This window comes from Coregonus clupeaformis, chromosome 27 (genome assembly GCF_020615455.1).
Source record: "Coregonus clupeaformis isolate EN_2021a chromosome 27, ASM2061545v1, whole genome shotgun sequence".
Lineage (NCBI taxonomy): Eukaryota > Metazoa > Chordata > Actinopteri > Salmoniformes > Salmonidae > Coregonus > Coregonus clupeaformis.
The window spans coordinates 14,464,712-14,492,113 of record NC_059218.1 but is presented as its reverse complement, the minus strand read 5'-3'; the positions used below and the strand labels follow the sequence as shown (position 1 = coordinate 14,492,113).

At 41.8% G+C, this 27,402-nt stretch overlaps 1 protein-coding gene across 6 annotated transcripts in view; it reads right to left on the bottom strand.

Moving 5' to 3' along the window:
- Positions 1–7,026: 7,026 nt before the first annotated feature.
- The window catches only part of LOC121541394 (vasculin), a 38,737-nt gene continuing 18,361 nt past the window's right edge, over positions 7,027–27,402 (bottom strand). For 5 of the 6 annotated variants that reach the window (XM_041850371.2, XM_041850369.2, XM_041850374.2 and 2 more), the window contains 4 exons: positions 26,904–27,059; positions 8,424–8,611; positions 7,945–8,047; positions 7,031–7,570 (listed from right to left, as the gene is read on the bottom strand). In XM_041850371.2, the coding sequence (XP_041706305.1) occupies positions 7,415–7,570; positions 7,945–8,047; positions 8,424–8,611; positions 26,904–27,059 (603 nt within the window). In that variant the 3' untranslated portion in view covers positions 7,031–7,414. Of the gene's footprint in view, positions 7,571–7,944; positions 8,048–8,423; positions 8,612–26,903; positions 27,060–27,402 lie in introns of all 6 variants that reach the window. The other variant, XM_041850376.2, reaches the window with a different exon arrangement.

Sequence of the window (27,402 nt, the reverse complement as noted above, 5' to 3'; positions counted from 1 at the left end):
TGACTATGGTCCCAGCTGCCTTGAGATCATTGATAAGATCCTCCCGTGTAGTTCTGGGCTGATTCCTCACCATTCTCATGATCATTGCAACTCCACGAGGTGAGATCTTGCATGGAGCCCCAGGCCGAGGGAGATTGACAGTCTTTTGTGTTTCTTCCATTTGCGAATCATCGCACCAACTGTTGTCACCTTCTCACCAAGCTGCTTGGCGATGGTCTTGTAGCCCATTCCAGCCTTGTGTAGGTCTACAATCTTGTCCCTGACATCCTTGGAGAGCTCTTTGGTCTTGGCCATGGTGGAGAGTTTGGAATCTGATTGATTGATTGCGTCTGTGGACAGGTGTCTTTTATACAGGTAACAAACTGAGATTAGGAGCACTCCCTTTAAGAGTGTGCTCCTAATCCCAGCTCGTTACCTGTATAAAAGTCACCTGGGAGCCAGAAATCTTTCTGATTGAGAGGGGGTCAAATACTTATTTCCCTCATTAAAATGCAAATGAATTTCTAACATTTTTGACATGCGTTTTTCTGGATTTTTTTGTTGTTATTCTGTCTCTCACTGTTCAAATAAACCTACCATTAAAATTATAGACTGATCATGTCTTTGTCAGTGGGCAAACGTACAAAATCAGCAGGGGATCAAATACTTTTTTCCCTCACTGTACACTTCAGTGCGACTTTTGACATTATCGATCATAGTCTGCTGATGGAAAAATGTATGTGTTATGGCTTTACACCCGTTGATATATTTTGTTTAAAGACTTACCTGTCTAACAGAACATGGAGGGTGTTCTTTAATGGAAGCCTCTCCAACATAATCCAGGTAAAATCAGGAATTCCCCAGGGCAGCTGTCTAGGCCCCTTACTTTTTTCAATATTTACTAAAACATGCCACTGGATTTGAGTAAAGCCAGTGTGTCTATGTATGATGATGACTCAACACTATACTCTTCAGCTACTACAGTGAGTGAAATCACTGCAACACTTAACAAAGAGCTGCAGTTCATTTCAGAATGGGTGGCAAGGAATAAGTTGGTCTGAAATATTTCAAAAACTAAAAGCATTGTATTTGGGACAAATCATTCACTATACCCTAAACCTCAACTAAGTCTTGTAATAAATAATGTGGAAATTTAGCAAGTATAGGTGACTAACCTGCTTGGAGTAACCCTGGATTGTAAACTGTCAAAACATGTTCATACAACAGTAGCTAAGATGGAGAGAAGTCTTTCCATAATAAAGCACTGCTCTGCCTTTTTAACAACACTATCAACAAGGAAGGTCCTACAGGCCCTACAGTTGAAGTCGGAGGTTTACATACACTCAGTTTTTCACAATTCCTGACATTTAATCCTAGTAAAAATTCCCTGTTTTAGGTCAGTTAGGATCACCACTTTATTTTAAGAATGTGAAATGTCAGAATAATAGTAGAGAGAATGATTTATTTCAGCTTTTATTTATTTCATCACATTCCCAGTGGGTCAGAAGTTTACATACACTCAATTAGTATTTGGTAGCATTGCATTTAAATTGTTTAACTTGGGTCAAACGTTTCGGGTAGCCTTCCACAAGCTTCCCACAATAAGTTGGGTGAATTCTGGCCCATTCCTCCTGACAGAGCTGGTGTAACTGAGTCAGGTTTGTAGGCCTCCTTGCTCGCACATGCTTTTTCAGTTCTGCCCACACATTTTCTGTAGGATTGAGGTCCGGGCTTTGTGATGGCCACTCCAATACCTTGACTTTGTTGTCCTTAAGCCATTTTCCCACAACTTTGGAAGTATGCTTGGGGTCATTGTCCATTTGGAAGACACATTTGCGACCACCAAGCTTTAACTTCCTGACTGATGTCTTGAGATGTTGCTTCAATATATCCACCTCATTTTCCTTCCTCATGATGCTATCTATTTTGTGAAGTGCACCAGTCCCTCCTGCAGCAAAGCACCCCCACAGCACGATGTTGCCACCCCCGTGCTTCAGGGTTGGGATTGTGTTCTTCGGCTTGCAAGCGACCCCCTTTTTCCTCCAAACATAATGATGGTCATTATGGCCAAACAGTTCTATTTTTGTTTCATCAGACCAGAGGACATTTCTCCAAAAAGAACGATCTTTGTACCCATGTGCAGTTGAAAACTGTAGTCTGGCTTTTTTATGGCGGTTTTGGAGCAGTGGTTTCTTCCTTGCTGAGCGGCCTTTCAGGTTATGTCAAAATAGGACTAGTTTTACTGTGGATATAGATACTTTTGTACCCGTTTCCTCCAGCATCTTCACAAGGTCCGTTGCTGTTGTTCTGGAATTGATTTGCACTTTTCGCACCAAAGTACGTTCATCTCTAGGAGACAGAACGCATCTCCTTCATGAGCGGTATGACAGCTGCGTGGTCCCAAGGTGTTTACACTTGCGTACTATTGTTTGTACAGATGAACGTGGTACCTTCAGGCATTTGGAAATTACTCCCAAGGATGAACCAGAATTTTTTTTCAGAGGTCTTGGCTGATTTATTTTGATTTACCCATGATGTCAAGCAAAGAGGCACTGAGTTTGAAGGTAGGTCTTGAAATACATCCACAGGTACACCTCCAATTGACTCAAATTATGTCAATTAGCCTATCAGAAGCTTCTAAAGCCATGACATCATTTTCTGGAATTTTCCAAGCACAGTCAACTTAGTGTATGTAAACTTCTGACCTACTGAAATTGTGATACAGAGAATTATAAGTGAAATTATCTGTCTGTAAACAATTTTTTGAAAAATGACTTGTGTCATGCACAAAGTAGATGTCCTAACTGACATGCCAAAACTATAGTTTGTTAACAAGAAATGTGTGGAGTGGTTGAAAAACGAGTTTTAATGACTCCAACCTAAGTGTATGTAAACTTCCGACTTCAACTGTAGTTTTGTCGCACCTGGACTACTGTTCAGTCTTTTGGTCAGATGCCACAAAGAGGGACCTCGGAAAATTACAATTGGCTCAGAACAGGGCAGCACGGCTGGCCCTTAAATGTACACGGAGAGCTAACATTAATAAAATGCATGTGAACTTCTCATGGCTCAAAGTGGAGGAGAGATTGACTTCATCACTACTTGTTTTTGTAAGAAGTGTTGACATGCTGAATGCACCAAGGTGTCTGTTTAATCTACTAGCACACAGCTCGGACACCCATGCATACCCCACAAGACATGCCACCAAAGGTCTCTTCACAATCCCCAAGTCAAGAACAGACTATGGGAGGTGCACAGTACTACACAGAGCCATGGCTACATGGAACTCTATTCCACATCAGGCAACTGATGTGAGCAGTAGAATCAGATAAACAAAACAGATAAAAATACACCTTATGGAATAGCGGGGACTTTGAAGAGACACACACAGGCACAGACACACATACAGCGCATTCGGAAAGTATTCAGACCCCTGGACCTTTTCCACATTTTGTTACGTTACAGCCATATTCTAAAATCGATTAAATTGCTTTTTTCCCCTCATCAATCTACACACAATACCTCATAATGACGAAGCAAAAATGGGTCTATAGATGTTTTTTGAAAATTTAAAGAAATAAAATAATAATGGAAATATCACATTTACATAAGTATTCAGACCCTTTACTCAGTACTTTGTTGATGCACCTTTGGCAGTGACTACAGCCTCAAATATTATTGGGTATGATGCTACAAGCTTGGCACACCTGTATTTGGCGAGTTTCTCCCATTCTTCTCTGCAGATCCTCTCATGCTCTGTCAGGTTGGATGTGGAGCGTCGCTGCACAGCTATTTTCAGGTCTCTCCAGAGATGTTAGATCGGGTTCAAGTCCGGGCTCTGGCTGGGCCACTCAAGGACATTCAGAGACTTGTCCCGAAGCCACTCCTGCGTTGTCCTGGCTGTGTGCTTAGGGTCATTGTCCTGTTGGAAGGTGAACCTTCACCCCAGTCTGAGGTCCTGAGCGCTCTGGAGCAGGTTTTCATCAAGGATCTTTTACTGAGGACTGGCTTCGGTCTGGCCACTCTACCATAATGACCTGATTGGTGGAGTGCTGCAGAGATGGTTGTCCTTCTGGAAGGTTCTCCCATCTCCACAGAGGAACTCTGGAGCTCTGTCAGAGTGACCATCGGGTTCTTGGTCACCTCCCTGACCAAGGCCCTTCTCCCCCGATTGCTCAGTTTGGCCGGGCGGCCAGCTCTAAGAAGAGTCTTGGTGGTTACAAACTTCATCCATTTAAGAATGATGGAGGCCACGGTGTTCTTGGGGACCTTCAATGCTGCAGAGATTTTTTGGTACCCTTCCCCAGATCTGTGCCTCGACACAATCCTGTCTCAGAGCTCTATGGACAATTCCTTTGACCTCATGGCTTGGTTTTTGCTCTGACATGCACTGTCAACTGTGGGACCTTATATAGACAGGTGTGTGCCTTTCAAAATCATGTCCAATCAATTGAATTTGTACAATCAAGTTGTAAAAAACTGTTTTCGCTTTGTCATTATGTTGTATTGTGTGTAGATTGATGAGGAAAACATTTTATTTAATCCATTTTAGAATAAGGCTGTAATGTAACAAAATGTGGAAAAAGTGAAAGGGTCTGAATACTTTCCGAATGCACTGTACACATGCACTCTACATACACGTACACATGGATTTTGTATTGTAGATATGTGATAGTACAGTAGTGGCCTGAGGGCACACACTTACTGTGTTGTGAAAAGTGTTATACAATGTAAATATATACATATAACTGCCTTAATGTTGCCAGGAAGAGTAGCTGCTAATGGGGATCCTTAATAAATACAAATACAAAACTCCTATGCTGTCAAGATCTCCCCAGAACACTGCATATTTTAACCTTAGAAATAAATAAACATCTCAGTTAGCTACTTCGCCCACCTTAGCCATTTGATTCCTGGTTAATTGAATGAAGGAATTATTTTATAAAGACATAAGTATTTGGTTGTAATTGTAATGTTGCAGGGTGGCCAACCATCCTCCAGGATATTCCAGGAGCTACTGGGTGTGCAGGCTTTTACTCCAGCCCTGCTCGAACACACCACATTGTAAAAAATCAGCTGCTCAACAGGACCTTGATAAGCTGACTTTGGTGTTTGAGCAGGGTTGGATCATAAACCTGCACACCCATGGCCTAACAGTGCAGTTATTTTACTTTGTGGGGGGTTAAGTGCCTTGCTCAAGGGCACTATGGCAGGAAATTGTACATGGGATCAGAGACCAGCAGTGGTTCCTTGCATCATTCAACACAATTTTCAGTCACCTTTTTGTCCCATGGCGTTACAGACCATTTTATATTTTTAGAAAAGTGACTTGAGCTTTAGGACAAGTAAAAAATAAGTCCTACTTGTCCAAAGGACAAGTGGCTAAAAAAGGTTAAATGTCAAGCCCTGCATTACCAAGCATTTCACACACATTATACAGATACTTTTAGCACTTGGTCTATAGCAACTTCCCACAAGAATAGACTTTAGGGTGAGGCAGGTGAACCTGCAGCCATATTACTTCAACAGCATTTGACATGAGATCCTCTCTAAGCTTTACAGGAATACGGCTCCGAACATATACAGCAACACCTCCCCTATAGCCATTCCTGTGTCTTTTCTGTAGGTATCCTTGTATTGCTACTGCTGTATCATCTAAGGGATTATCTAAGCAAGTTTCAGAGATGGCCAGTATATGAGTGTTATCCAATGTTAGCAAGTTATTGATTTCATGAACTTTATTTCTAAGGCTACATATCTTAATATGGGCTATTAATAGACAATACATAATATAATAAAAACAATAAAAACCACATTGTCTGGCTTATACAGTCAATCAGGCACTTGTGAGTCTCAATTGGTATGTGTTTGTGTGTGATGTTGGGCTGAAGCTACTGACCCGGACGCTTGGCTCTCTCACTCTTCCCAGGCTTTTGGGAGGGAGGGAGGACAACGATCTTGTCGTAGCGGATGTAAGCAATGTCCCCACACTCTCTGGCAGCTTTCATAGCTGGGATAAGTTAATTCTGCCTCTGGCGCACAGCTTCGGAGAAGTCCTCATTAAGGAAGATGTTGGTTCCACTAAAGTTCTTGGCTCTCTCCAGAACAGCCATCTTGTCCTTAAACCTTAGGAACTTGACCACTATCGGCCTGGGTCTGTCATCTGGGCTGGTTACAGGTTTTCCAGACCTGTGGGCGCCCTACCTCAATCTTCCTATGATCGATTTGCAGCTTTTCGGTTATCATTTTTCTCCCTTTCTCTTCAGACTGTCCCGGTCTCATGTGGAGACTCTAGTATGCCATCCACAACAATGTGGATTGTCCCTCTAGATAGTCTGTTTTCCCAGTCATTTGATGCATGGATTACAGTTTGTTGTCATCTTGCTGCAAGTCTCTTTCAGGACATCCACCTCTCCCTGGGAGAACTTCGAACTGTTCTTAAGATCTTGGACCTTTCTGGTCAGATCGTCCATTCTTTTGTTAGTGGAGTCCACCAGTATTTGGACCACGCACTTTAAGCAATTTTGATGTTGCTGTAACAATTGGTTGTAGACATATTTTTGTTGATTTAAAAGATTACGCACCTGTGATAGCAAAACACTGTCCTCTCCATTACTTCCAACTTCTTTAGCTTTGGGCGGCATGATGGTAGCAACGTAGGCTAACGCTGGTACTCAACACAATTCCAGCCAATTCAGCTCACAGGGCCGATGGAAACAGCAATAAACAGCAAGAATTTAAACAGCCACAAGCCCCGGGACTATCCGTGGTCCCAGCCACAAGGGCTAACCACGTCGCGGGCTGTGTTCAAACTGTCAAGGAAACCTTCACCAAGCAGCAGCTCTTCAGACTTTAGGGTTTGGCAGTATCCGGGGACAGATAGTAGCGGTCTCAGAAACTGAGGCTAACCGCGACACGGGATCCAAATTAAACAGGTAGGCTAGTAAACATTTTTTTTCCAAGGAAAAACTTTCAGAAACATTCAAAACAACAAACCGAGTTCTCTCTGGTTCCGCTTTTTTACTTCCAATTTCATGGTTACCTACAGACAAGTACTTTGACACTCAGGATGGGTATATGACATGTACCTAAACAACTTCCACCAGACAAATACACTGAATTGCAATATTTTTATTCAATAGCCTCCAGAACTGACCTTTTTTTTCACATTCATCAATCTTTTCAGTGATGGAACAAACATTCAGTCCAACATTGAAATCTACACCCCCCCGGCCCCAACAAAAGGGGCCTTGCAACAAAGCCATAAAGTAGTGTTCTTTCTCCAGCCCATTCAGAACATCTGTCCATATCTTGAAGGGGGAGGGCGTCTGAATTCCCCATTCTGCTGCAGGGGGGTACTGTCTCTTCCCTCTGGTGAGAGGGGGAAGAGGGTTAAGGGTGGTGGTAGTGATTAGGGTTATTGATGAGGGTTGCTTTAGGCATCGTCGTCAGAGGTGTCGCTGCTGCTGGTCTCTGTCTCCTCCGTGGTGTCGGTGGCCATTTTGAGGTTGCTGGTCTTCCACACGGCCAGGGAGTCTATGGGAGGGCTGTTCTTCAAGAGGCCATTTCTCCTTAGACCGTTCTTCTGCAGCTGGAGAGGAAAGACGACAATCGGGTGGGGTGGGGTGAGGTTAGGGTGGGTGGGGGACTGGTTTCAGCACAAGGGGCTTGAAATTAGAAATGTAAGCAGCAATGAACTTGGAAATGGCTGTCAGAAAGCATTCAGACAGCTGGAGTGTTAACAAATGCCATGACAGGTGACCGTCAATATGATCATTGAAACTTTTTTAAAGGCGTTTTTTCAGAAATGTAAGAATGGTTATTGTAAACTATCATGATTTGTTTAATGAGGGCACATCACGTGACAAGGTAATGAGTGCTTTATGACAAACGAGCTCAGTAACAGATGAGTACTATGAAGGGAGTGGCCAATACTGTAGTATGAATGGGTGGAAGAGTAACTACCTGTTCACTGATAGCCTGGAACTCCCTCATTTCGTCCTCTGTCAGAGGGGCACACGTCTCATCATTGTCACTCTCCTCCTGCCAACCCATCTCTTTCAATAACCTGGGAGAGAGAGAAAGCCACCATTAAAAGTGAACCTTGAGGATTTCTATTTTTTATAAATTGTGCCTCTACAATCATGAGCCAGACAAAAGGGGAGCACGCTTCACCACACCTACTTGCTATGTTGCTCCTCCACAACAACACTACTAGCCCCAACCACTTCACTATATGCAGATCTAAAGGGGTCGGATATGTGTGATGTGTGCAGTGTGTGAAACATGGCTCCATCTAGCCATCCAATGGGCTAAATGGAAGCTTCTGCCATATGGTTTAAAAAAAAAATCTATCCAGTTGCTTCAGATCAGCAAACTCCTGACAGAAGATAGGAACTGGCAAGCTAGAAGTGTTACTGTTGTCAGAACAGGCCAGTGTTTACCTATGCTCTGCCTCCAGAGAGCTGGACAGCACCTCCTGCTGGGGGAAGGTGGAAGAGCACAGCACCTGTTGCTTCATGGTTATTGTGGTCGTGTTGCCGTTTTCCTGAGAGACGCTGTGCTCGCACCGGTTCTGGTTCTCGTCCCCGCGGCCCACGTTGCTGTTCTGCAGATAGAAGCCCTCGTCAACCTGAGCGTGAAGAGGGCAAAGGTCAAGGCTGTGTCATATTTCACAACTTTCAGGGCTTGACATTAACTATTTTAGCCACTTGTCCAGCAGTCATGACCGCAGTACAATTCCACATGACCGTTGAGTCACGGTACTCTCCCCTTATGCACTCTGGAAATGCTTTGGTAGTACTGAATTTGCAAAAGACCATCAGGTCCTAATGGCCTGGTATTCAGGGCTCTTTTGTCCCTCTAACCACTCTGACATCATTGCAAACGCAATCGAAAATCACAAACACTTCAAACAGTATGCTGCTTTCAAAACTCACCTCAATGTGATGATCAATTTGATGAAAGAAGTACAACAGCAATGGACAGTACTTTCTAAAGATGATGATTAATTCTAAACACCCATAGGCATATTAGAGCTAATGCATAGGCTTATGAGCCAAAGACAGAAAAAACCCTGAATTAAAATTATAATTGTGCCTTACACAATACATAGCCTAACACATATTACGCATGGCAGAAAAACATGAAACAAATCAAATCAAAATTGTATTTGTCACATGCGCCGAATACAACAGGTGAAATGCTTACTTAAAAGCCCTTAACAAACAATGCAGTTTTAAGAAAGAATACCTAGAAAAAAAAGGAAAAAGAAAAAGTAACAAATAATTAAACAGCAGCAGTAAAATAACAATTGCGAGGCTAAAAGTTTTGAGAATGACACAAATATTAATGTTCACCAGGTCTGCTGCCTGAGATTTTTGGATGGCAATTTGCATATACTCCAGAATGTTATGAAGAGTGATCAGATGAAATGTAATTAATTGCAAAGTCCCTCTTTGCCATGAAAATGAACTTAATCCCCAAAAAACATTTCCACTGCATTTCAGCCCTGCCACAAAAGGACCAGCTGACATCTTGTTAGTGATTCTCTTGTTAACACAGGTGAGAGTGTTGACGAGGACAAGGCTGGAGATCACTCTGTCATGCTGATTGAGTTAGAATAACAGACTGGAAGCTTTAAAAGGAGGGTGGTGCTTGAAATCATTGTTCTTCCTCTGTTAACCATGGTTACCTGCAAGGAAACACATGCCGTCATCATTGCTTTGCACAAAAAGGGCTTCACAGGCAAGGATATTGCTGCTAGTAAGATTGCACCTAAATCAACCATTCATCGGATCATCAAGAACTTAAAGGAGAGAGGTTCAATTGTTGTGAAGAATGCTTCAGGGCGCCCAAGAAAGTCCAGCAAGCGCCAGGACTGTCTCCTAAAGTTGATTCAGCTGCGGGATCGGGGCACCACCAGTGCAGAGCTTGCTCAGGAATGGCAGCAGGCAGGTGTGAGTGCATCTGCACGCACAGTGAGGCGAAGACTTTTGGAGGATGGCCTGGTGTCAAGAAAGGCAGCGAGGAAGCCACTTCTCTCCAAGAAAAACATCAGGGACAGACTGATATTCTGCAAAAGGTACTGGGATTGGACTGCTGAGGACTGGGGTAAAGTCATTTTCTCTGATGAATCCCCTTTCCGATTGTTTGGGGCATCTGGAAAAAAGCTTGTCCGGAGAAGACAATGTGAGCGCTACCATCAGTCCTGTGTCATGCTAACAGTAAAGCATCCTGAGACCATTCATGTGTGGGGTTTCTTCTCAGCCAAGGGAGTGGGCTCACTCACAATTTTGCCTAAGAACACAGCCATGAATAAAGAATGGTACCAACACGTCCTCCGAGAGCAACTTCTCCCAACCATCCAAGAACAGTTTGGTGATGAACAATGCCTTTTCCAGCATGATGGAGCACCTTGCCATAAGGAAAAAGTGATAACTAAGTGGCTCGGGGAACAAAACATCAACATTTTGGGTCCATGGCCAGGAAACTCCCCAGACCTTAATTCCATTGAGAACTTGTGGTCAATACTCAAGAGGCGGGTGGACAAACAGAAACCCACAAATTCTGACAAACTCCAAGTATTGATTACACAAGAATGGGCTGCCATCAGTCAGGATGTGGCCCAGAAGTTAATTGACAGCATGCCAGGGCGGATTGCAGAGGTCTTGAAAAAGAAGGGTCAACACTGCAAATATTGACTCTTTGCATAAAATTTATGAAATTGTCAATAAAAAAAATTGACACTTATGGAATGCTTGTAATTATACGTCAGTATACCATAATAACATCTGACAAAAATATATCAGAACACTGAAGCAGCAAACTTTGTGAAGACCAATACTTGTGTCATTCTCAAACTTTTCAAAACTTTTGACCACGACTGTACAGTGGGTACCGGTACCGAGTCAATGTGCAGGGGCACCGGTTAGTCGAGGTAATATGTACATGTAGGTAGAGTTAAAGTGACTATGCATAGATAATAAAAAAGGAGTAGCAGCAGCGTAATGTAAAAAGGGGGGCAATGCAAATAGTCTGGGTAGCCATTTCATTTGATGTTCAGGAGTCTTATGGCTTGGGGGTAGAAGCCTCTTGGACCTAGACTTGGCGCTCCGGTACCGCTTGCCGTGCGGTAGCAGAGAGAACAGTCTATGACTAGGGTGGCTGGAGTCTGACAATTTTTAGAGCCTTCCTCTGACGCCGCCTGGTATAGAGGTCCTGGATGGCAGGAAGCTTGGCCCCAGTGATGTACTGGGCCGTACGCACTACCCTCTGTAGTGCCTTGCGGCCAGAGGCCGAGCAGTTGCCATACCAGGCAGTGAAGCAACCAGTCAGGATGCTCTCGGTGGTGCAACCCCCCACAAAGTAAAATAACTGCACTGTTAGGCTATTGTATGCAACACATGGTTAACCCTCCATCTGGAGAGCTACTGGGTTTGCAGGCTTTTGATCCAGCTTTGCTCCAACACCCAAGTGAGCTTATCAAGGTCATGTTGACCAGCTGATTTTTTACAATGTGGTGTGTTAGAGCTGGGCTCTAACAAAAGCCTGCACACCCAGTAGCTCTCCTGGAGGATGTAAAATATTGCAACATTAAAATGATCAACCAAATACTTTTAAATGTCTTCATAAAAAATAATTCCCTCATTCAATTAATCAGGGATCAAATGGCTAATGTAAGGTACTTCAAAGCAAGGTAGCTGACTAAGACATGTTTACCTTTATCCTTGTAAGGCTAAAATATTCAGGTTTCAGGGGAGATCTACTAAAAGCAGGGCTTGACATTCAGGTAAATTTGCTGTGGCACACCAGGTCAGTACCAAGTCAAAACTACTGGCCCGAATGAGAAAATTACTGGCCAGGCCAAGATCACAGGAAATAAGAGTTATGCACCCAGAATTTCAATCGAGGGTGATTTCATTTTCATTTACAGTCTGGGCAAGTACCTTATATTATACCCAACCATAAAATCTGATATTTACACTAATTGTTTGGAAAACAAAAATAAAACCATCCCTCCTCTCAATGACGACATTTAGCCTAATTAACATATTAAAAACTGTTTAAAATATAATATTGCCCTCCAGAAATGAGCCCAATAACATATTGATGAAAAGTGATATCTTTAGGGCCTATACATGGTCCGTATTATTAGGCAGGGGTGCTATTTTAGCAATAACCATTATCACCTGTAGCCTGATGCAGCATAGTGGCTACATGGCTGAAGCATGGGGTTGCTCATCTGCATTGTTTACCCCAATGGGCTAATCATTAACTAGACCAGACTCTAAATATGATCTTGATGCTTGTTTAATTGTTTAATGTAAATAAAATTAAAATAAATAAATCCCACAATCATGTGATTTTTACAGTGTATTTATAAATACAGTGTAATTGTGTGAACTTTACAATGAATATAGGCCTACCGTTTATGCGCTCGAATGGTGAGTGGATGACCTCTCCCGCTGTGATTGTATGCCTGTATACACTCAGATTGTAAAACGCTGCCAAATGTGCAATATCTGGAGTTGAGAAATAAATCAAACATCACTGGAAGGCTGGGATCCCACTTTTTTCCAATAATTGCCATCAAAACTGTGATGGCTGTCTTTTCCAGTGCGTGTGATTAATAAACTGAACAAAAATATAAACTAAACATGTAGTGTTGGTCCCATGTTTCATGAGCTGAAATAAAAGATCCCAGAAATTTTCCAGATACACAAAAAGCTTATTTCTCTAAACGTTTGGCACAAATTTGTTTACATCCCTGTTAGTGAGCATTTCTCCTTCGCCAAGATAATCCATCCACCTGACACGCGTGGCATAATCAAGAAGCTGATTAAACAGCATGATCATTACACAGGTGCACCTTGTGCTGGGGACAATAAAAGGCCACTCTAAAATGTGCAGTTCTGTCACACAACATAATGCCACAGATGTCTCAAGTTGAGGGAGCGTGCAATTGGCATGCTGACTGTAGGAATGCCCACCAGAGCTGTTGCCAGAGAATTGAATGTTAATTTTCTTCCATAAGCCGACTCCAACGTCATTTTAGAGAATTTGGCAGTACGACCAACCGGCCTCACAATCGCAGACCACGTGTAACCACGCCAGCCCAGGACCTCCACATCCGGATTCTTCACCTGCGGGATCATCTGAGACCAGCCACCCGGACAGCTGATGAAACTGTGAGTTTGCACAACCAAAGGATTTCTGCACAGTCAGAAGACTTCTCAGGGAAGCTCATCTGCGTGCTTGTCGTCCTCACCAGGGTCTTGACCTGACTGCAGTTCGGCGCCACTGGCACACTGGAGAAGTGTGCTCTTCACAAATGAATCCCGGTTTTAACTGTACCGGGCAGATGGCATTGTGTGGGCGAGCGGTTTGCTGATGTCAACGTTGTGAACCGAGTGGCCCGTGGTGGCAGTGGGGTTATGGTATGGGCAGGCATAAGCTACGGACAACAAACACAATTGCATTTTATCGATGGTAATTTGAATGCACAGAGATACCGTGACGAGATCCTGAGGCCCATTGTCGTGCCATTCATCCGCCACCATCACCTCATTTTTCAGCATGATAATGCACAGCCCAATGTAGCAAGGATCTGTACACAATTCCTGGAAGCTGAACATTTCCCAGTTCTTCCATGGCCTGCATACTCACCAGACATGTCACCCACTGAGTATGTTTTGGAATGGGTGGCCAGTAATATACTTGTCCTGGACATCTCTAAAACTAAGAGCATTGTATTTGGTAATGAATGGTGTGGCTGTTGAACAAGTTGAGGACACTAAATTACTTGGTGTTACCTTAGATTGTAAACTGTCATGGTCAAAACATATTGATTCAATGGTTGTAAAGATGGGGAGAGGTCTGTCCATAATAAAGAGATGCTCTGATTTTTTTTAAAGCAAGTCCTGCAGGCTCTAGTTTTGTCTTATATTGATTATTGTCCAGTCATGTGGTCGAGTGCTGCAAGGAATGACCTAGTTAAGCTGCAGCTGGCACAGAACAGAGCAGCACGTCTTGCTCTTCATTGTAATCAGAGGGCTGATATAAATACTATGCATGCCAGTCTTTCTATGCTAAGAGTTGAGGAGATACTGACTGCATCTGTTCTTCTTTTTATAAGAAACAATGTGTTGAAAATCCCAAATTGTTTGCATTGTCAACTTACACAAAGCTCTGACACACACACTTACCCCACCAGACATGCCACCAGGGGTCTTTTCACAGTCCCCGAATCCAGAACAAATACAAGAAAGCGTTCAGTATTATATAGAGCCATTATTGCATGGTACTCCATTTCATCTCATATTGCACAAATAAACAGCAAACCTGGTTTCAAAAAACAGATAAAGCAACACCTCATGGTACAACACCTCTCCCCTATTTGACATAGATAGTTTGTGTATATATTGCTATGTAGGCTACGTGTGCCTTTAAAAGTTTTTTATGTAGTTCTGTCCTTGAGCTGTTCTTGTCTATTAATGTTCTGTATTATGTCATGTTTAATGTTTTGTGTGGACCCCAGGAAGAGTAGCTGCTGCTTTTGCAACAGCTAATAGGGATCCTAATAAAATACCAAATACCATGTTTGGGATATTCTGGATCGACGCATTCGACAGCGTGTTCCAGTTCCCACCAATATCTAGCAACTTCGCACAGCCATTGAAGAGGAGTGGGACAACATTCTACAGGCCACAATCAACAGCCTGATCAACTCTATGTGAAGGAAATGTGTTGCGCTGCATGAGGCAAATGGTGGTCACACCATATACCGACTGGTTTTCTGATCCACGCCCCTCCTTTTTTAAAAGATATCTGTGAGCAACAGATGCATATCTGTATTCCCAGTCATGTGAAATCCATAGATTAGGGCCTAATGATTTTATTTGAATTTACTGATTTTCTTATATGATCTGTAACTCCGTAAAATCTTTGAAATTGTTGCATGTTGAGTTTATATTTTAGTTCATTATTAGCTTTGGGATTTATTCTGTTTTTTAAACAATTATATAGACTACAGCAGTGGTCACCAACCTTAGTGATCTTGACTCAGATTTCATAATCAAAAAGTAGGCAGAGATCTACCACCCAGATAATTTTTTTAAACATTACTTTTTAAAAATTTAACATTAACCTAATAAAAACCGTTCTGTAGGAAAGAGGTTTGTGCAGTAGGCCTAATACATTATCACATCATATGCTTGGCCTGCCAATATTGTTATTATTAGACTATATTATATTTCAAGCTTTAATGACAAAATAGATCAGTTGGTGTAGCACTTGATGGTCATGGTGCTTTCAAGTCAACAGGGAACTCGGGGGAAAAAACAAGATCAATTCATGACGTCAGTGATCTTCAGGTCGGAAAGTCAGAGGTCTAGAAAGACCCCAGAGTTTCCTACTTGGAATTCCGAATTGGATGATCGTTCAAAACTATTTTTCCCAGTCGGATCTTGTTTTTTCAGAGTTCCCAGTTGTCTTGAACAGTCGGAAATTACACAGCATTAGTCTCAGCAGAGGGAGGCAGAGAGCAGCAGTGTCTGCCTCTCACGGTCCCTGCGCTCTCCTTCCTTTTGTGGTGGAGAAATTACAAGATTATGTTATAATACTGTTTATGCATTGAATGGTTGTTTTATGCAATAGAATAGGGTTGTTAGAATTCTCTCATCTGTGTCTGTGTGAACTGAGAGGAGCCTCTGAAGCTTGGGCTAGCAACTGATTAAGTGATGGCTAGGTGATAAATCCAACAGCCACATTCCATTCTATGATTAGTGGTGTGTGAGCGGGAGATGTCGCTGGTCTGACTGAGCCTGCATTTCATAGACTGGACTGGTGTCTGTGTGTATAAGGTATCAGGGACAAGATCTGTTATGAATAGTTGATAAGAACCTCGTCTTGGGGGCCAAACCCTGGTTTCCATACAATGAGAACAGTCTTCACAGCAGATACTGTCTGCTGTGAATTATTCATTGCTTTCATACAAATCCTAACCTTTTGACCCATTCCACACATATGTTGTTTGTCATGGACATTCAGGAGGATGTACGTTGCTATAAAAGGTGTAACCCGAATCTGCTCGTGGCGCTCTCGGCATTACACTTCAGAGTGTGGGATCTCCCCTATTTTACCTAGATAGTTTGTGTGTATGTATTGATATGTAGGCTACTTGTGCCTTTAAAAAAATGTTTTATGTAGTTCTGTCTTTGAGCTGTTCTTGTCTTTTAATGTTTTGTATTATGTCATGTTTCATGCTTTGTGTGGACCCCAGGAAGAGTTGCTGCTGCTTTTGCAAAAGCTAATGGGGATCCTAATAAAATACCAATACCAATTATTGCAATAATTAATAGATATTAAAGAATGATTGTTTGAAGAAATAACAAAGTCTCTCTCCTTTGATTAGAATAATTACCACAACAATTTGGTGATGAGGAGGGAATGATAATCTTCATTTTGCTGATTGCTCCCGGGGATATCCAGGTTAACCGTGCACCGGAGTTGCATTAGATGCAGCCGGGGAAGCTATACTCCACTAGATGGAGCTGATTGGATCCCCACCTGGCTGGGAGCGTCGGCTGAATGGATACATCATTTCGAACAGAATCAGATGAAGGGTGAGACTGATTTCTTTCAATAATTAAACTTGAAAGTGCACAGAATTAATAGTACTAATTGAACATTGTTAATGTTGAGTGGGCAGTTTAGGCGAAAATGTTGAGTGGGCAAGAAAATAAAAATGTCACGTACCTAAGTGTTACCCTTATCCTAGGTTGAAAAGAGAAGTATAGTCTCTTATTTACCTAGGTAAGAAGTGGGCAGTTAGGAGAAAAGGGTGTTCATTGTCTTTAAAGTATTCCTGAGGGACGTGGAGTAGGTTTGGAAAAGATAAAAATGTATCTTATTATGAACCCTAGGAATGTCGGCGATCTTCAATTGAGGGGAACAGGTCGCGCATACCGGTGTATCTGACTTCTAGACATTGTATTTCGGCCAGTCTTTTAGGGTATGGTCCGGCTATTGTATCTTGGTGGGACCGATCCCTGCAGGTTTCCCAAATTTGGAAACCTTAGAGGAGATTTATGATTATGGGAAAATTGGTTATGGTAAAATGTTAATGTAATAGATTTGACATTCCAAATTTGGGCCCTGTTATAGAAGAAAATATTCCTGCATGTTATACAAATATTGATTAAGTGTGTTTGGGAATAGCATTGTGTGAATGTGATATGAGAGTTGTGTGAATGTGGAAATAAGTCTTAATCTGTGGTTTGGATAATAAGATATAGAAACGTGTATAACAATCTTATTTAAATTTAGATAAGTTATCTTGGGGCTCCGTCCATCACTGCCCATCATTGAATATCACAGGGTGGTATTGAGCGCGGGACGTTATTTTAGACAGTAGCGGCATGTCTATAGCTTCTGGGAGGCTACACTTTGCCGTGGTATGTTGAGACCCGTTGAGGATCCCATGACCCGCCGGGCAGCATCCGGGAAACCAAGGTTTTTGGGTTCTGATTGAGAGTCGTTGACAACGCACATAGAGTGGTGGGTGTGAGTAACTAAGATTTCTAACGTTATATATGGATTCTGTGAATATATGAAAACGTGACAAATTGTATGTGTATAATCTATTCCTACAGATTTGATGAAGTAATAATGACACGTATAATATTCATATACCAACTTGTGCACCCATACGTAGATGTACGTAAGGGGTGTACAAAGTATTCTGAGAGGTTCAGAGTGGTCCGTTTATGGATCATTTGATAAAGACAAGGTTAGAGCATTATCTGGGAAATGGTCTCAGAAAACTGATTGGCGTATGTCCACTTTTGGTAAAGTATGGGGAATTAACCGATGTAACTATAAAATGCTTATGGGATTTTCTCCACCCGGGTAATACATTAAAACACAAAACTGCCCATAAGGCCTGGAAATTAGTTTTTTTCCGCCGTATGAGGAGTTGATATATTTATCGAATAAACCCCTTTTCCATACAGTTACAGCGAAATAAGGTGGAATCTCTACGTAACTTATAACGTAGTACAAAGCCTAACTTAGGGTTTCCAAAATAATTATCATTGCAGAGCGCATGTGGTGTAATAAAGGAATTTCATTATGTCGCAGGGGAAAAGATAATCCGCTTTTATTAAACTCTCCAGATCTGTTTCCAAATCAATGAATGTCGATTCAACTCGTTGACTGCAAATGTATTCCCTTTGAGTAAGTGTTAGTCTTTGCAAAGAAACACTTGGACGAACTTTAAGGCTGTTTTCTGGTAATGGTGTCATTATTATGTTCCAGATGTAAAGACAACAAACCATTGTAATTGGATTTACTTGTCATTTCAATAGGCATAGGGTCTATCTTACTGACAAAAATCTGGGTTTCTGATTGTAATTCAACTATTGGTATGTTTTGCTTAGATCTAGCAGCCAGTGTTTGTTTTAAGATATACAGTGGGGAGAACAAGTATTTGATACACTGCCGATTTTGCAGGTTTTCCTACTTACAAAGCATGTAGAGGTCAGTAATTTTTATCATAGGTACACTTCAACTGTGAGAGACGGAATCTAAAACAAAAATCCAGAAAATAACATTGTATGATTTTTAAGTAATTAATTTGCATTTTATTGCATGACATAAGTATTTGATCACCTACCAACCAGTAAGAATTCCAGCTCTCACAGACCTGTTAGTTTTTCTTTAAGAAGCCCTCCTGTTCTCCACTCATTACCTATATTAACTGCACCTGTTTGAACTCGTTACCTGTATAAAAGACACCTGTCCACACACTCAATCAAACAGACTCCAACCTCTCCACAATGGCCAAGACCAGAGAGCTGTGTAAAGACATCAGGGATAAAATTGTAGACCTGCACAAGGCTGGGATGGGCTACAGGCCAATAGGCAAGCAGCTTGGTGAGGAGGCAACAACTGTTGGCGCAATTATTATAAAATGGAAGAAGTTCAAGATGACAGTCAATCGGTCTGGGGCTCCATGCAATATCTCACCTCGTGGGGCATCAATGATCATGAGGAAGGTGAGGGATCAGCCCAGAACTACACGGCAGGACCTGGTCAATGACCTGAAGAGAGCTGGGACCACAGTCTCAAAGAAAACCATTAGTAACACACTACGCCGTCATGGATTAAAATCCTGCAGCGCACGCAAGGTCCACCTGTTCAAGCCAGCGCATGTCCAGGCCCGTCTGAAGTTTGCCAATGACCATCTAGATGATCCAGAGGAGGAATGGGAGAAGGTCATGTGGTCTGATGAGACAAGAATATAGCTTTTTGGTCTAAACTCCACTCGCTGTGTTTGGAGGAAGAAGAAGGATGAGTACAACCCCAAGAACACCATCCCAACCGTGAAGCATGGAGGTGGAAACATCATTCTTTGGGGATGCTTTTCTGCAAAGGGGACAGGGCGACTGCACCGTATTGAGGGAGGATGGATGGGGCCATGTATCGCGAGATCTTGGCCAACAACCTCCTTCCCTCAGTAAGAGCATTGAAGATGGGTCGTGGCTGGGTCTTCCAGCATGACAACGACCCGAAACACACAGCCAGGGCAACTAAGGAGTGGCTCCGTAAGAAGCATCCCAAGGTCCTGGAGAGGCCTATCCAGTCTCCAGACCTGAACCCAATAGAACATCTTTGGAGGGAGCTGAAAGTCCGTATTGCCCAGCGACAGCCCCGAAACCTGAAGGATCTGGAGAAGGTCTGTATGGAGGAGTGGGCCAAAATCCCTGCTGCAGTGTGTGCAAACCTGATCAAGACCTACAGGAAACGTATGATCTCTGTAATTGCAAACAAAGGTTTCTGTACCAAATATTAAGTTCTGCTTTTCTAATGTGTCAAATACTTACGTCATGCAATAAAATGCAAATTCATTACTTAAAAATCATACAATGTGATTTTCTGTATTTTTGTTTTAGATTCCGTCTCTCACAGTTGAAGTGTACCTATGATAATAATTACAGACCTCTACATGCTTTGTAAGTAGGAAAACCTGCAAAATCGGCAGTGTATCAAATACTTGCTCTCCCCACTGTATACTGAACGATTTAGCTGCTTGCTTGGGTCAAATTGAAAGGCTAATTTGTTCAACATGAATAGCTGGACAATATCGAGGTAATCATTTTTTGTGTTGCCTAATGGTTTGCTGGTGGAAACTACTGAGAATGGGGTCGTAATTTAAATCACTACATTGAATATTAATACTATGGATATATATTGAATGTATGCTTGTCGACAATAGTCAGTGTTTGTTTTATTACCTGTTGTCTACTCAGAAGGGACTATTACCTATATCTAATGCATTCTAATAATAGTGGACAGGCAATTGTGGTAGAGCTGCGACCATGATCATAATTAATAACTAAACATGGGTATTAATTATTGCATGATAATACAAGGCTATAATACAATTAATTTAAGTTGTGGGCTGAAAGAGGCTCTAGTATTGTGAACTATTTTAGCACCCATCGAAATGTATATTTTTCCTTATGGATTGACTGATGTATTTTATAAACTTGGCGCATTACATGTTAATTTTAAACTCATGGACATTTCATGAGTGTGAAGCAGAAAGAGTAGAGAAAGTTGTCAAGTTATTTTTTAAATTTTTTAATCCTTACGTTAGAGAACGTTGTTTGAGAATGATTTATGTTATTAATTTTTTATACTGGAAAGAATAGAAGAGTTTCCATGTTTTAGTCCGCTGGTGAAAGCGAGTCATGCTCGCTGGGCTCTATGAGGCTGTAAAGGACGAAGTGGGTTAAGTTTGTTGTAGTGGTATGACTAAGTTGAATGCGGAGATGTTCTTTGACGATTTCTAATAATTAGTACTTAATTCTATAGTTTGGGTAACACCAGTGATTAAAGCAAACAAGTTAATGTATTCTAAAATGATAATCTGTTTCCATTACATGGAACAGTGTAAAGTAATTGATGTGGATTACAGTTAGTTTTGACTATTACGCTGATGAGACAGCACGAACTTGTTGAAGGTTCTAGATTTGTTAATTAATAGGTTTCTATTTTTACAAAATCAATGCAACAGGTTACAATAATACGATTTCTGGAAAGGGGTTCTGGGTTTGTTTATTTTAGAAAGTGTTTGTTCTGCTTAACGGGACGCTGTACCATCTGATGTGTTTTAACTTTACCTTACGGGAAATTAGATTGGAGTTAATATTGGGAGTAAGTGTTAGTCAAGTTTTTAAGAAGCAATTCTGTCAAGCAACAGCATTGGGGCTACCAAACCTAAAATTACCTTTTAAAATGTTTGTTCATGAACATGAAGGGCATTGTGGTGTGGTGGATACGGAAAATCTTGGGGAAAAGAGAGACCAGTCAGATAAATGTCGTTGTGTCTAAATAAGATTACATAAACATTGGGGTGGATTAAAACAAACAATTAATGATTGGAGGGAGTACAGTGGACTAATCATTATCATGTTTTGTTTGTAATTACAACTTTTGGGTTGCTGATTAAGATGTAGCAGAGTGAATATTAACGAAATGTACACTTTCTCTTCCAGGAGAGGGGTTAGTCATTATCGCTCTCTTTGAAATGTTTCCCGAGACTGGTCTTGGGGAGAGCAGTTAGTGAAATTCGGCAGTTTTGTAAGTATAAAGGTATCCGTATTCTGCCGTAAAGGGAGCGCCCAAATTAAATAAGGCCTGGCCATTTTTGTTTGTTTTTGCAAATACCCACACACAACACACTTGTTATGAATATATGTTAGTGGTGTTAATTTAGTGACTCTTTTTTTAAATTTATTATTTAATCACGATGTGAGTCGTGTCAAAATGGAGGTGTTACTGGTCCTCTGAAGGTTTTTGGATTGAAGTTTTACACACCTTGAGTGATATATAGAAGTGTATCGAGTGATATATGAAGGAGTGCATTGTTGTGTTGTTTGTTCTGTTTCGATACAAATCTCACCAGATTGGGTCTGATGGATGATCGAGATTACTCCCTAAGGATTAGCGGTCTAACTTCCTGATCCTGTGACTCTGCGGTGAGGTCAACAGTGTGATAGGGGAGTACAAGCCAATTTAAAAAATAGTTTCAACAGAACGTGTTGTTATTCTTGTCTTAGAAATTTGTATTAAGAATATTGGTAAAAGTAATAATTTGTCATACAGTCAATGCTTGTCTGGATTCCCTGAATCAGAAATGAACTGAACTAAACTGTTGTTCTGATCTGTCCTCTCCCGAGGTTATGGTGAAGGTGACTACAGATGGTATCTAGATGCATAAAAGGGATCATTCGGCCAAGAACGGTCTGAACCTCAAAACCCCCTCTGACCGGCTGAAGAAAATGCCGTTCAGTATGGTCCTGCACCACTTCTACCGTGAGACCTGAGTCCGAGCCAGCAACCTGTACACAGCATCCAATCGAAGCTATCAACTGCCTTCTCTCTCATACCTTTTCTCTCAGGAGTGCGACAGGAGTCCACGTGTGGTGAGCATGACGAGAGATCAGTTCCAAACTTCTCTCATGTTGCTGGTATACTGGTTGGCAAATGGACAAGACGTAATGGGTGGTAAAGGTAGTGGGCGGCCCAGGTGAGACAATGAAATTGGGACTTATCATGGGCCATCCACTTTGAACTACAATGCTATCTGAAGAAGAAAATGAAGAGACACCAGAAGATTGAGTGCCGGGGAAGGAGGGTGTTGGTCAACTGTGCCCATAACTGCTTTAGGCTTGTCTAAAATTGTTTATTTTGGGGTATCAGGTTGATTGTAGAGGACTACACACTGCTAAACTTACAGTAATTTAGATTAAGAATGCATTAAGATTCTGATCTGTAATTATGTTAATATAAATGTACATTCAGTGTCGATGTGTGCTAAGTTGAGGGTTTTAACTTTGAGTGACAGGACCAATGTGAATCACTAGGCATTGTCATTCTACATTTGGTTTGGATAACTAAAATAGGGTTTTGATTATGATTTGGAAACTGAATGATTTTTTGAAAACTGACTAATTGATTTGAGTAAGTTTTTAGTTTGTTAATAATCATATGAGTGAAGCAAATAATATGTTATGGATTGATTGTTTTGATTGTTGTTATGCTATTGTGACGCGGGTAAAGAAGTTGTGTACTAAAGATATTGACACTATTCTCAGCATGTCCTGGTGAATGGAGAGGGTGAACTCTGATCCTGAGAGTGAAACTGATCCTAATCTATTTGACCTATATACATGACCAAATTACATTTTTTATTTTAATCATAATACTCAGGAACTATAGCAGGTTTATGCTAATGAAACAGAGTCCATAGGTGTTGCCTTATAGTGGATTCATGATGCTTGTCCTGGGTCATTTTCATTAGGCCCTAAACAGAATAAATGTTACTTAAACCGGGAGTCACTACCTGGATTTGTCCAACAAATACGCACATTTTAGTTTCTACAGATGGTGTTATGGGGATGGAAATAGTTATTTCCACCATGCTGACCAATGGGAGCGTGCTCAGTATCAACATGATGATTGTGTTTCGTACTGATGAAAAATGATTTACATTGCTGAGAATTTCTTAACGATATTTTAATGTTTATATCGTTCCCAATTAAGGATAATTTTATGTTAAGGTAAAAAGCTCAATGAACCAACGGATGGTCATTTATAATGGTAATATAAATCACACACAAAAAATGTCCCTTTTTCAGGACCCTGTCTTTCAAAGATAATTCGTAAAAATCCAAATAGCTTCACAGATCTTCATTGTAAAGGGTTTAAACACTGTTTCCCATGCTTGTTTAATGAACCATAAACAATTAATGAACATGCACCTGTGGAACGGTCGTTAAGACACTAACAGCTTACAGACGGTAGGCAATTAAGGTCACAGTTATGAAAACCTAGGACACTAAAGAGGCCTTTCTACTGACTCTGAAAAACACCAAAAGAAAGATGCCCAGGGTCCCTGCTCATCTGCATGAATGTGCCTTAGGCATGGTGCAAGGAGGCATGAGGACTGCAGATATGGCCAGGGCAATACATTGCAATGTCCATATTGTGAGACGCCTAAGACAGCGCTACAGGGAGACAGGACGGACAGCTGATTGTCCTCGCAGTGGCAGACCACGTGTAACAACACCTGCACAGGATCGGTACATCCGAACATCACACCTGCGGGACAGGTACAGGATGGCAACAACAACTGCCTGAGTTACACCAGGAACGCACAATCCCTCCATCAGTGCTCAGACTGTCCGCAATAGGCTGAGAGAAGCTGGACTGAGGGCTTGTAGGCCTGTTGTAAGGCAGGTCCTCATCAGACATCACCGGCAACAACGTCGCCTATGGGCAAAAACCCACCGTCACTGGACAAGACAGAACTGGCAAAAAGTGCTCTTTACTGACGAGTCACGGTTTTGTCTCACCAGGGGTGATGGTCGGATTCACGTTTATCGTCGAAGGAATGAGCATTAAACCGAGGCCTGTACTCTGGAGCGGGATCGATTTGGAGGTGGAGGGTCCGTCATGGTCTGGGGCGGTGTGTCACAGCATCATCGGACTGAGCTTGTTGTCATTGAAGGCAATCTCAACGCTGTGCATTACAGGGAAGACATCCTCCTCCCTCATGTGGTACCCTTCCTGCAGGCTCATCCTGACATGAACCTCCAGCATGACAATGCCACCAGCCATACTGCTTGTTATTTCCTGCAAGACAGGAATGTCAGTGTTCTGCCATGGCCAGCGAAGAGCCCGGATCTCAATCCCATTCAGCACGTCTGGGACCTGTTGGATCGGAATGTGAGGGCTAGGGCCATTCCCCCCAGAAATGTCCCAGAATATTTACACGTTAAGTTTGCTGAAAATAAACAAAGTTGACAGTGAGAGGATGTTTATTTTTTTGCTGAGTTCACTAGTGCAATAGTGTGGGGTCGGCCAGCCTCAGTATTGCAGAGCACTCACCCTATTCACGTGTGTGTGTGTGTGGTGTGACCTGCTGCCTTATAAGGTTTGAATACGTGTATTAATGTATTTTAAACCTTGTAATTTTATTTTAAGTTGAGAGAAGTCTCAAAATGGGGATTGTGGTAGAGAAATTACAAAATTGTTATAATACTGTTTATGCATCGAATGGTTGTTTTATGCAATAGAATAGGGTTGTTAGAACTCGCTCATCTGTATTTGTGTGAACTGAGAGGAGCCTCTGAAGCTTGGGCTGGCAACTGATTAAGTGATGGCTAGGTGATAAAACCAACAGCCACATTGCATTCTATGATTAGTGGTCTGTGAGAGGGAGATGTCTCCGGTCTGACTGAGCCTGCATTTCATAGACTGGATTGGTGTCTGTGTGTATAATGTATCAGGGATGAGATCTGTTATGAATAGTTGATAAGAACCTCGTCTTGAGGGCCAAACCCTGGTTTCCATACAATGAGAACAGTCTTCACAGCAGATACTGTCTGCTGTGAATTATTCATTGCTTTCATACAAATCCTAACCTTTTGACCCATTCCACGCATCTGTTGTTTGTCATGAACATTGAGGAGGATGACTTTGCTATAAAAGGTGTAACCCGAATCTGCTCGTGGAGCTCTCAGCATCACACTTCAGTGTGAGATCGGCCAGCTTCATTATTGCAATCATTAAATCATCAATATTAAAGAATGATTGTTTGAAGAAATAACAAAGTCTCTCTCCTTTGATTAGAATAATTACCACAACACTTTCCTCAGGTGAGACTGACCAGAGAGAGTGGACCCAGTCTTCCACCTAATAGCGAAACTGGAGTCGCAACGCATCTGCCTCATGCACAGATTCATGTTGTTCCTATGACCTGAGAAAGTGAAATATTCCTCGATATTAAAATAGACACGACGAGCTGCTAGTAATAATAAAAACGCAGGGCTATCGATACACTTGGCTACTCATTTATTGCAGCTGCAGGACAAGTGGAAGCGCGTTTTATGTTTAGTAATTTGTGCTGACAGTGCTGAATAAAAACGTAGACATGAACTCACTCATAAAAACAGCAGCTCTTTGCTGTATTCTTTGACAGCCTCTCTCTGGTCATGTTTTTAAAAGTTATGAAATCTCACGTATCAAACTTTGCTGTGGCCGAGGAAGCTGTTGGCACAGTGATTTGAGTTATCCGATCGGCCAGCGCAGTAGGCACACTTGATTTAGCCACAGATCCCAAAATGGGAACAGAAGTCCAGTGCGCAGGGCTTCTGAATCAAGTGCACCTACCGCCAACAGCGGAAAAAAATAAAAATAAAAATAAATAAGGAACGCAAGCCTTTTTCGTTGGCTTTTCTACAGAAATGTTTGGTGATCAACTAGGAATGCCTTGAAGAGCGACCGGTTGGTGACCACTGGACTACAGAATATAATTATTACAATATTTTTACACTGGCAAAAGCGGTGCCTGTCAATACAATAGCCCCTAACAATTCTACTCCGATGCACTCTGCAGAAATTGGGAGAACAGCGCACAACATGTCGCATGCAGAGGACACTTTGATACACTTGTGATCGGAGTAATTGTTTGATAGTGACTATTTTTACTTGTCCATTCGGACAACTTAAATCTATATTCTACTTGTCCAACAATTTTTTTTTACCTGTCACAGACAAGAGTACAATGTTGAGCCTGACTTTTCATTGACATAACCATTTCAAAATGACACAATTATGGGTGGATGACTGAGTCGGTTGTCATACAGATGCATAAGGCATCAAAGACGGCGTTATGATCGCAGTCTAAGGGTAACTGTTACAAAAACTAATTATTTGTATGCTAGCCATTCAAAGTGATGTCAGTTAAGTTGGTCTGATACATACACCTTTAAACCTTTTTCTCTGTACATTTGTTGATGAGGAAAAGTAGAGTTTCTCTGTGCATGACGTGCACGCAGGCACGCACACACCTTGCAGTTATGATGGAGGTCCTCCTCGTCCACCATGTCCTGTTTGAGGGCTTTGAGGAAGTGGCTCTTGCGGTCCAAGCGCATGCGTGTCAGACGCATCATGAGCCGCGGCTGACTGCCCTTGTTCACTGGGGACGATGAGCTGGAGCGACTCGCCTAGAAAACAGCAATTAGTCAATCAATTATTGTGTGGGCTATTCCCCACAAAAATATATGCATTTGTTGAAGCTCAATGTTACATTCAAATCTCCCTATCATCATATCTAAGCCAATATGACACCAATGTTGATGAAAATTCGCAAATCACCTTGATTGGAAATACACAGCACACCTCTCGTCATGAGCTGTCCGGCCGATACAGAGAACCACATACCAGATTTTTTACCAGGGCGTTAGCAATTGAGTTTGAGTATTTTCTGCGCCTACCTATTTTCAAATTCTAAAGTGAACATTGGATTAAGAGAAAAATCTGATTTACTTAGTTTGTAGATGCAACAGT